This window comes from Larimichthys crocea, chromosome XX (genome assembly GCF_000972845.2).
Source record: "Larimichthys crocea isolate SSNF chromosome XX, L_crocea_2.0, whole genome shotgun sequence".
Taxonomy (NCBI): Eukaryota; Metazoa; Chordata; class Actinopteri; family Sciaenidae; genus Larimichthys; species Larimichthys crocea.
In genome coordinates this window covers 7,109,038-7,120,232 of record NC_040030.1, presented here as the reverse complement: position 1 = coordinate 7,120,232, position 11,195 = coordinate 7,109,038, and the positions used below count along the sequence as shown (strand labels likewise).

Sequence of the window (11,195 nt, the reverse complement as noted above, 5' to 3'; positions counted from 1 at the left end):
GCGGTATCCTGAAATAGTCGCAGAGTGAGACCTCAGTCATTTCCCCCCCTCAGGCTCGGACAGAGCGCGCCGGTTGCCCCGCCAACACAACCGTGAGGGGCGTGGTCTTTATCCACTTCTATTGGTGGGAGCTGAGGCGCGTACCCGGGCACAACGAAGCTGATTGGCCAGAGCTGAATGACGCTGCAAGTCGCCTGGGTGCTGATTGGATGGAGTGAGCCCGTTTGCTGAGAGCGCCAGAAAACAAGCTTGAGCGGGTGAGGAGTCTCCACGGGACAGTGCAGAGTTTCCGCTAGTCCGACAAGGGGTTCAGATCACTGGGGGTACAGGCTGAGGAGGACTGCCCGCTTATTTTGACGAGGGAAACTGTTTGCTATGTCGGTCTGAAGAAAGTACGCGCTGACAACTCTGTAAAACCGGACACTGGGCAACATTGGAGCATTTCATTCATTCATTCAGTAGCAGAGAAAGGTGAGCTGTGATGTTTTCCCTCCACTGGTTTCCTGCTTGCTGTTACACTAAGTTATGATATGCTCGTCAGCTGAGCTAGTAATATTAGCTGAGCAGCTAGTTACAGCTAAATGAGCCTTCATGGCCACATTAAAGTCACAGTAAATCAGTCATTCTGCTTTAACAGGCTGTGCCGCACATAGATGTATGGACTCATTTGGGTGTATTGGTCCTTTACTGAGTTAATAACGCTAACGTCACCTCTTATTAGAATCAACGTAATGAATTAACGTCATGTAATAATGCATGTCCTCTCAAATTTGCTGCATCCGCATGTTTACATGCACGTTTTGTCAGCGTTAAAGCAAAGTGTTGGCGAAGTGGGAAAGTGGATCGTTGAAGTTAGAGCCGCTAGCCTGCTAAAGGCTAATTAGCCGCTGTTCTTTGCGCCAAATTCAGCTGACCACTCGTCAGGAGTTTTCTGCGCTGCCTCAAAGTTTCAACCCAAACTCCACCACTCCCGCCTGACATATCAGTCATTTATCTATTTCTCGTTTTTTTGTTTTTACACAAATCTTTTTTTTTTGTAGACTGCAGTTTTCCCAGATGGAAGTTGAATGTCTAGCACTGAAAGACCTCACAAGTCCCAGGAAAAGTTTCACTGTGGGTCCGGAGGAGGAGGAGGAGGAGGAGGAGGAGGAGGATGGGGGTCAAAGTGAACAAAAGGTAAGATGGTGGCTTGATCTTGATCTTAGGTGTGGTCTGAGCAGTGTGGCAGGTTTGATATGATGCAACTGATGAAGGAGACCTGGAGAGTCAGGCTAAATCAGGCACAGATGTTGAGAGCAAAATGGTGGCATCTGAAGAGTGAGATAAGGTATTAAGATATGAATAATGCTAGGGTGATTTTTGACAAGAGAAAGTGGGAGAATAGTTGGATGGATGGATGTGGATTGGGGAAACATGCCAAACAAGAGCTTTAAGTGCTTAGAAATCAGTAGTACCTCATTTCTTATTCGAATATGACACACAGATTCATCAGCATGCATTACGTTTTTATTTTGGTGTCAGCATTGACATCGACATGGATGGATTTCAGCAGCATTATGTGTAGTAATGGTGTAATGTCACGTTTTGCTCTAGTGTTTTATAAGCAAATGTTTGCTTGTTTTGTATCACAGGAAAACATCTGCACAGAGAGGAGAAGATCCACGCCGCTCAAATCGGCCGACTCAACCATCCCCGCTTTGCTGATGAACAGAAAAGGTGCCACCCCCGACCTGGCCCACATCACCCCCATCAAACACCCGGCCCTGGTCGAGCCCTGGACGCCCACAGCCAATCTGAAGATGCTGATCAGCGCCGCCAGCCCAGACATCCGGGACAGAGAGATGAAAAAGGTGCTGTTCAGACCCATAGAGAATGAGAAGGACACACCAGCGAGCCCAGATCCTGTGATGGAGGATACAGAGGTGGAAGACTCCTGTCAGGTACGTGAAATGGTTTGAAAGTGTCTCAGAAATAATCAGTAATGCATTCAATAAGTTCTCAGATTAGTTCTTGAAGTCTACTGGGCAGAAATCATTTAGAGAGCAGTTCTTGTTTATTAGTTCTGTCAGGAAAACGTTCTCAGGGGAAATCAGAATTTCCACAATCTTAAAAGTCCAGAGAGTAAACACTTTTATTCACATTAGCAGCTGATTTCTCAAGATAGTTTGTTTTCAGAAGCACAGATGCTCACTTTTGTCTAATAAATGGAGTATTATAATGCATATTAAATGGCAGCAGTGTGGGAATGTTCTTAGGGATTTTAATTAATGCTTACTGAATAACCCAAACGGTCACACTTTACTGCATTCTTGGATTCTGGCGACACCAAAGTCCACTCAGCTGCTCTGAATTCTCTAAATGAACATTAAAACAGAGCACTGAGGAATGCTGATCATTTCACATATTCATTCATCTATCTGTCTGTCCAGTTTGAAGCGGCGGAGGAGGAGGACGACGCCGACAAAAAGCCGAGCAGGAAGCAGAAGAGTCTGGGTCTGCTGTGTCAGAAGTTCCTCGCCCTCTACCCTGATTACCCACCGCCACACAGCCCAATCTGGATCTCACTGGATGAGGTGGCGACCAATCTTGGTAAGAGCTGGCGATGAAGGGTAAAAGAGAGATTGGAGAGCTGACTTGCCACCGCCTGTGCTGTTAGTGCCAACACATCATAAGAGGGAGATAATAATGGAAGCAGCTAATGTCCATTTCACAAGCATTTTTAGAAACCTTTAGAGGCAGTTGCTATAGAGACACCCACAGAGGGTATCACTCAGTAGCAGGGTGTTATAACTTTTATTAATTTGAATAAAATGCTGAGCAATGGGAGGAGTTTTTATTTTTGGTTGTTGAGATTTGAGCATATATTTTTAAGAGCAGGCGGATAATCTCTCCGCTCTCGCACTCAAATCTTCAGGGGTGGAGCGGCGGCGTATCTACGACATCGTCAACGTGCTGGAGTCTCTCATGATCGTGGGCCGGATAGCCAAGAACAGCTACACCTGGTACGGTCGCCAACGGCTGGAGGCCACGCTAGAGGAGCTGCAGCGGAGGGGCCGGCAGCAGGGATACCACCTTCAGATGGAAGTGGCCTCCGAGGCGAGGGAGGTCGGACCGGGTCGCGAGGACGACGGCGTGGAAGGAGACGGCGGCAGTGGTAATGATCTGACTTTTTCCACCAGCTTCTCTCCTACTGGCACCTTTGCATGACTCTATCTTGGCGGCGATAAAGGAGCTGGAGTTTATTGGTGCTCTTATTGCTGCCACACGTGTCAAAAAATTAAGTGTAGGTTTCATCTCAGGAGCAGCTGCCACCAAATTAACACTGCAGCTACACTCACAGGAGTGAATACAGGCCTGGTTTCCATAGTGATGCCACCTCCTCATACATCCACGCAGCCTTTCATTAAGAGGGTGTGCATGTGTGTTGATTCTTCGGTGTGGCTAGGTAATAATAGCACTCGTGACAAAGAGGTAGTTTACAAAGGTAAAACCTGGTGACAGATTTGATGTCCAATAAGTGCTCTTATTATTATTATTATTATTATTATTATTATTATTATTATTCTTCTTATTATTATTATTGTGGCTGGCTGAATGTGATGACCTGAGGCCATATGAAAACATAAGAGCCGTCATCATGACAACAAAACGCCTACAGCTGAAATGATTTCATTAAGGCACCAGCAGCACGTTTAAGCTGCTGTAATGTCACAGCTAAGGGTTCAGGAGATTACTTTATAACAAGTTAACAACTTTTGACTGTCATCCAGTATGTGCAACACCAAAGACGATAAATAAACGATAAATTACATGGGGTGATACCGACGCTGCAAACATGGTATTAGAGGATTTTGTGCACATTTTAGATGTTAATGTTAATTTAACCTTTTTAAAAAGTTCAACTTTACTGACATCATATTTAAAATCAGCTTATTATAGTCCACAAATATGTTAAATAATAATGTTATGCAAGGGCAGGATTTCTTTTTACATACGTGCACCTTTCTCTTGTCATTCGTAGCTGGCGGCAACAGGAAAGACAAATCTCTGCGCATCATGAGTCAGAAGTTTGTCATGCTGTTCCTGGTGTCTAAAACGCAGACCGTCACTCTGGACGCAGCAGCCAAGATCCTCATCGAGGAGAGTCAGGACTCGTCGAGCCACAGCAAATATAAAAGTGAGAAAGAATGAATCACGTCCAGCGATACAGATCCCCTTTCTCCTCTTTCCTTCTAAACTAAATACCATCCAAATGTTTCTGCAGCTAAGGTGCGACGACTGTACGACATCGCCAACGTGCTGACAAGTCTTGGCCTCATAAAGAAGGTGCACGTCCGCGAGGAGAGAGGCAGGAAGCCGGCCTTCAAGTGGCTCGGCCCTGTTGAATTCAACAACTCTGGAAATGCTGGTAAGACTTAAAGACAAGATTAAAGACACACCTGGAAGATTTTTTTGAGAAAATTGGCAGATTTATTGCCAATATCTGCGCTTGTCATCATTGCTGTTAAGCTTACTCTGTACTTAACCATCCTCTCTATCATCATCTGCAGGAAATACTGTGAATGTAGCAGCTTTCACTCCACCTGGAGCCACACAACCGACGGCAAGCCAGGACCCCAGAAAGGTCAAGATGGCTCGCCACACCTCTTTCAACATCACTCCAACCTCAGTGGCCATCCAGCGGCAAGTCAGCTCTGCGCCCAGCAGTCCACGGCGAGAACCTACAGGTATGGGTCACTCAGTCCAGTCCCTCTTTAGTCAAACAGCACTGTTTATTATAGCAGAACATTCTTTAAATATATATATATATATTCTTGTCTGATAAATAATTTTCTTTGCTCACGCTGCAGGTCTGCTTAACCAGCCCGTGGATTATTCCAGAAGGACCATGAGCAACAATGCAGTGTGTCGACTGCAGTTTGGAAACATCACAGAGTGAGTTCACACACACAAAAACCTCTCAGCCTTTAGATTTATCTGCAACGATCCTCCACAGATTTACAGCGAAACAATGTAGAACATTAGAACATTTAACATTAAACAAAGCTAAAGAGCCCAGCAGCACTTTCAGACTGAAGCCACACGATTTTATCCAAAAATGAATAACGGCGTTAAAAAGCTTCTGAAGGTGAAGCTCCTCGCTCCCTGAAGGGGTTTTAAATCTCAGTCTCTCTCACATAATATTTCACACTCGCTGCCAGTGTTTGCACTGGCTGATGTGTTTAGCTTTAGTCTACATGTAACATGAGCCGACGGCTGCGGATTGGAACAGTTTGCATTCGCTCCATGGATACAGAGCACAGGAGTTGATGTTATTTCTATGGTCGGCCTGCTATTGGCCAAACCACGGCTGTGGCTGTTAAGTGTTTTAGGAAGGGGGAGAGATAATAGGTCATGGAAGTGTGTGTTTAAAAGGGTGTTTTTTAGACACAAAGCTGACCCCAGAGGCAACAGCAGCCCACAGGAGAAGAGTTGGAGCTTCTTGTCACTGCATTTCAACCAGTGGGAGTCAGGACGTTTCTGTGCTATGGTTACGGGTCCACAGGATGTTGCTGATGGACATTTCAAAACCTGCAGCTGCCTTTGTTTTGTGTACAGCCTCAATCACACTATAAGAAAGCACTGGGTGCCGCAGGTGTCTTCAGGCAAGAGTCTGGGTGTTTCTTGTAATGAGCATAAGCCAACAAAAGAGGGGGAACTAGACAAGTGCACTTGATAATTAGAAAACTTGAGTTGTGGCCAAAGCCTGCAGGGTGGAATCAGGTTGAAACAGAATTCATTCTAACAAACAATATCTTGCTGTGTTCTGGTTTCCCTGCAGAAACCGTCCCAGTGCAACACTGCAAAACCCCAACCCCAGTAACAGCAGCAGCCCCCTGCCTCCCACCTCCACCCGTCCCACCCTGCTGGCACCTTCCCTCCACCCAGAGCACGTCTTCGCACCTTCCTCCTCCTCCCCCCACTGCTTGGCCTACCTGCCCAGCCTGTCGCAGCCCTCGGTGGTCATGCTGTACAGGGCGCCGGACAAGCCCGACCAGTCGGCCGAAGGTCGGAGATCGCCCAGGTTGGAGTCTGAGGAGGGGAGGAAGAGGAAGAGGGAAGAAAGGGAAGAGGAGACGAAGGTGGTGAAGAAGAAGGGAGTGTCCGGGCTAGAGGAATGCGTCACGGTAAGCATCGTTTGATATAAAATAAATGATGGATATTTTTGATGTTTTTCCACAGTCACAAGATGCTGTCAGTGATTCCGGATAGTGCACCATTAAATTAAAAATATGAAATGCACTCCCTCATGAGGATAACTGATTCCTGGTGTAATTAAAGACGTGTCATATTAGTCATGGATAGAATACTTGATCACTGAAAAAGCCATAACTAATCAGCCAGGCCAGACACAAGGTAATTGGAAAAGTTCCATTTTTCTTGATACGATGGTCTCTCAGAAAAGTAGATTAAGAAAATGACTTGGCGATGAATTAACGAGTGCAGTGCTTTTAGTTGCCAAATCATACACATTGTGATATAAAATCACATCGTAGCCACCTTGGTCACACAGATACAATGATAAACGTGCGTTTACTTTATGATTCAGATTTATTAATTGCCAGAATTTGTTTTTCCTTCCAGACGAGAGCTGAGGCGAGCAGCAGGACTTCACCCAATCAGCCTGCATGCCTCTCCAGAGAGCAGGCATCCAATGACAGTCTAGGTGGCCACAGCAGCAGTGAGCCTGCCCAGCCATCACACTATCTCTACGTACCCAACAATGCAGGTAAATATGCAAAGACGTGTCTCAACTGTTTTCGAGAGACGTGTTTTTGTGCAGCCACATTTAGCAAGGCGGAGTTTCGAATGTTAAAATTCACAGCACCTCTCTTTCTCCTGATCTGTCCCCTCCAGGTCTGAACAACCTCAACTTCCTCCTCTCTGCCAGCCAGCCACCAGCCGGCCTAGCGCTACCCCCAAGCAGCATCCCCACCCTAGCGTTGCCCTACGTCCTGCTGCCCTCCGCAGCCCTCTCCCACTACCCCCTGGTGGCCAGCGGTCTACCACAGCAAGGCTCTGACGCCCACAACAAACTGAGCTTCAGCCTGCCCGCCGTGATGTCACCCGCCCACTTCATGGTGGGGGCGGCGGCAGCGTACGGGATGGCAGCCGCATCGGAGATCAGCAGGTCGCCAGCGCAGACGCCGTCCACTCCCGAACACAGCAGGATGTACGGGTCGGCGGCAGGCACGCCACATTCTCCATCAGGGCTACGTCAGGCTGTCAGCATCAACACACCAGAACCACTGGTAAGAACTGCTGTAGCCCTGCACACTCACACACTCACAGAGCTCTAAAAGCGTATTAACTTGGACATAATTTGCCATCATAATGACACACAACCTTTCAGCTATCAGGCAAAATGTCACAACACAGCTCGACATGAGACCAAGTGCAGCATCTGTCATGTGGAAGTTTTCCCCCTCATTTACTCATTCAGGCACTTGTGTGTGCCACAGCGGTTCACGTTGATTAATCTCCAAGTTGTTTAATAGGGATTAATGTTCTTCTCTGCAAAGCCGAACACAGTCTGCCTTCAACGGTGTTCTAATTACGTATGGCAAATGAACACAGATTTAAAAACAACGTGACGAGTCAATGAGGGTGTTGTCCTGACGCATTAATCACGAGTGTCCCCTGTTTCACACCCGCCTTCACTGTTAATGGGTGGAGTGACACCTTCATGAAAAGGCTCAGGTCCTTGCAGATTGAAATAGGTGAAGAAAATACTACTGGCTTGTATTTTCACATGTTGAACAGCAAATGTACACCTTGAAGTTCACCTTGAGCACCTTCAGAGAAATGCTCCCCGCTCCATGAATCCTGCAGTCACATGTATAAATGTTCTAACTTCTCTCTCTCTCTCTACCTTCACAGACTCCACATACTCCAAAGGAAACCACCCCGACTGCTTCTAAAGCTTTCTTCCAGACCCCGGGCACACTGGGAAGCGTCGTCAGCGCTGTGCCAACCGCCAGAAAAAGAGGCTCCGCACAGAGGAGACTAGACGTCGGCCACCCTCCGACAAGTTAAGATGCGCGGAGGAGATGGATCGGGCGGCTGTCGTGCTTGTTTTAACACTCAGGTGTTGATTCTAAAAGTGAAAAATATGGTTACAAACCATCGGTGCTCTGTTAGTTTATTAATAAATAAAACAAGGGATACCTTCCAAAATGTAAGAATAGGATTTTTTAGCAAAGACTGTCACATTTTTGCTAATGACTGTCAATTTTTAGCCAAACAGGTGGGCGTCTCATTTAGAAATATTCCCATGTCGGTCGTCATGTTAACAGTTCAAATGTGCCTCATGGTTCAGTTGTAGGACAGCATTTCAGCGAGTGAATGAGTAAAGCAGTATTGCCAATGTGACAGTGCCCTCCTGTGGTGGGAATGGGCCACTGCTGTATTTTTGTATTTCCAGCCTTAATTTTCCCTCCCCGACATGATCTAGCTACCTAATTCCCCATCATTTGTGTAATATAGCCCAGTTTCTATTTATATATATTTTAGATAATATATGTTGATTACAGGGACTGTAATGGAACATTAACTCTTTTTTTTTTAAGCACTAAGTATTTGACGAATGTATGTCTGATATTGAAGTGATTGTCTTTAGTTAGCCCCGTCAGCTTTTGTTACATTATCAAGGTATAATAGGAAATCTGCTCACTGGTTCACTTCGACGGCAGCAGACGATCCTCTCTCGGATCATTTCAGACATCACTGTGAAGAGAAAAATCACTAAAGCCTTAAATGTTTACAGCCAGCCGGGTATCTCAAGGAACTGTCGGTGGATTTGATTTACTCATCAGAAAGACGAATGTTACTGGTGCTGTGTACGTTTTCACGGAGTATCTGCGACCATAGTGCTTAATGGTTAAACACCAAAGCCTTTAGCTCTGTCCCTGACGACTAAAGGTCAATGTGACGATGCTCTCAGGTACTTGAATACTTGTGACTTTGCTAGAAGTGGATTCAGGAGATTCAGGAGATATCAGAGTACTGTATTTTTTTTTTATCCTTAATTTATCTAAGAGATAACTGAGCTTATATGCTGTCCTTTTCTAGCAGCACTGTTATATTCACACAGTCTGGAGACTTCCAGTATGACTGCAATGATGCAGTTGGGTGGTTGAGTGCCTTGCTTAAAGGCACCTTGCTGAGAGAACAGTCCACAAACTTGCCTCCAGACAACCCAGCCAAAATATGTACGGTGCTATGTGTGTGAATCATTCAGGAGAGCTTAGCTACATCACACCAAAGGGTGCACAAATCACCACTCTGACGGTGGATGTGTAGTCGTTAATGTACAGTCTGAATTATTTGTGTACATTGTATTCATAGCGTCATGTATACTTCCACATGCAGAATGTTCAGTGCTGCTTTAATGTTTTTAAAATAATGATTATTGCACTGCTAGATTTTAGTAGCTGTGTCAGCCGATCTAACTTTTACAAACTCCGAGCTGTTTGTTCACTGTAGCTCTGCTCTCTTTCTTTCACAAACTTTCATTAAAAATGTACAAGACTGACCGGCCTTGTCATGTGTGTGCTTCAATTTGAAGGAATTTGTGACTGTGTGAACAGATTTTTTTTCTCACTAAAGGTTTATTAATATGATAATCATTTTGTCCCGAATGGAAATTAAAAACATTTTTAGTATTAATGATCCTGTTCAGTTTTACTCTGCAATGCCACTACGAAGGCCATCCAAATGCTGACAGCTTTACAAATGGTTTACTGATTTACAAATGTACAGATGCCAGCAATAATTTCAGTCCAATTCTAAAAGGCCCAGCAGATGAAAAGCATGCCATGTTAATGTGATCAGATCAGACACGCTTCATCTTGGAACAATTGCTGTGTATAGATAAAACAAACCAGAAACAGAAATATAATCCGTGTTATTACAAAAACTGCTCAAATGTCAGAGTAAGAAAGCAGAAAGGTGGTTAAAATCCAAATGACTCATGCAGAATACAGAAAACTGAGGCAAGATGATTAATTCTAATGAACAGACTTCTGCTTTCAACACATAACGTATGATCTCAGGGTCAAATCAGGCTGATTGTGCCGCACTTAAAAAAATACGCACCATCTGTCCAGAGACATCAACATGTAATCAAAGCTTTTATATCGGCACTAAAACAGAGCCCAGGGAGCTGCCAATAGATGTGTTTGGCCCCTGTGAGGCATTTATTACACTAAACCTCAGCAGATGGGACAGTTAACTTTATATAGATAGATAGTTTAGCAATGTATCTTCTGTGGGCATAAAAAAAACACTTAAATGAAAATACATTCACTACTACTATAGCTACTGTGCCACTAATTATTACAGTACTACTACTATTATTACTGCAGTTGCCACTGCCACAGCTGCTACACCTAATGCTACCACTGCTACCACATTACTGATGGCAGTACTGGCTACTATTGATACATTACCAGTACTACTCAGTAACTGACAAATTACTGTGGTATTAAGGTGAAAAGATATCATAACAGCAACATAGAAACATAACAGCAGATGTTTAGGCTACACCTGGGATAATTGGGATTATTTGTGTACATTGTATTCATAGCGTCATGTATACTTCCACATGCAGAATGTTCAGTGCTGCTTTAATGTTTTTAAAATAATGATTATTGCACTGCTAGGTTTCGGTAGCTGTGTCAGCCGATCTAACTTTTACAAACTCCGAGCTGTTTGTTCACTGTAGCTCTGCTCTCTTTCTTTCACAAACTTTCATTAAAAAGCTTACATTAAAGCTGCTTCAATATTGCTTAAAGAATATATTCAGGGATTCCCCCTGAATTACTGAATAGTTTGAAACCGACAGAGTTAGAAGAGAAGATGGATAGCACGCGTGTGTAAAATATGAAGCTAGAGCCATGAAATACTTTGGAGAATCTATATCAATGAAGCATTAACAGATTGCAACCCCTTCTATTTAATGTGATGGAGAAGTCTTCATGGGCCCTTTAAAAATCCTTTTGTTTTACCAAGTGACAAACTTTTAATGTTATAAAAGTTAATTTCATTTGTCTGACCTAATACCTCCAATAGCAATGGCCATTAATTATAACCAATTATATTTTATACACTCAATACAAATAGAATTTATATCTTTTATCTTGCACTTTGTTCAG

The 11,195-nt window shown here is 44.3% G+C and overlaps 1 protein-coding gene across 1 annotated transcript; it reads left to right on the top strand.

The window, feature by feature from the left end:
* Nucleotides 1-203: 203 nt before the first annotated feature.
* Nucleotides 204-9,574, top strand: e2f7 (E2F transcription factor 7). The gene is made up of 13 exons (XM_010750303.3): nucleotides 204-471; nucleotides 1,041-1,176; nucleotides 1,632-1,940; nucleotides 2,430-2,589; nucleotides 2,915-3,154; nucleotides 4,022-4,177; nucleotides 4,265-4,408; nucleotides 4,551-4,727; nucleotides 4,851-4,935; nucleotides 5,822-6,167; nucleotides 6,625-6,769; nucleotides 6,898-7,292; nucleotides 7,921-9,574. Exons 2-13 carry the CDS (start codon nucleotides 1,057-1,059, stop codon nucleotides 8,074-8,076), a joined length of 2,433 nt encoding a protein of 810 aa, XP_010748605.3. The 5' UTR covers nucleotides 204-471; nucleotides 1,041-1,056; the 3' UTR covers nucleotides 8,077-9,574.
* The last annotated feature ends 1,621 nt before the right edge of the window (nucleotides 9,575-11,195 follow it).

Excerpts from the sequence above, each read along its gene's own strand:
- e2f7 (XM_010750303.3), top strand. The coding sequence starts at position 1,057 with ATGGAAGTTGAATGTCTAGCACTGAAAGACCTCACAAGTCCCAGGAAA. Across the intron at positions 1,177-1,631 it reads GGGGTCAAAGTGAACAAAAG|GAAAACATCTGCACAGAGAG; the intron begins GTAAGATGGTGG and ends TTTGTATCACAG. Across the intron at positions 6,770-6,897 it reads CTACGTACCCAACAATGCAG|GTCTGAACAACCTCAACTTC; the intron begins GTAAATATGCAA and ends TGTCCCCTCCAG.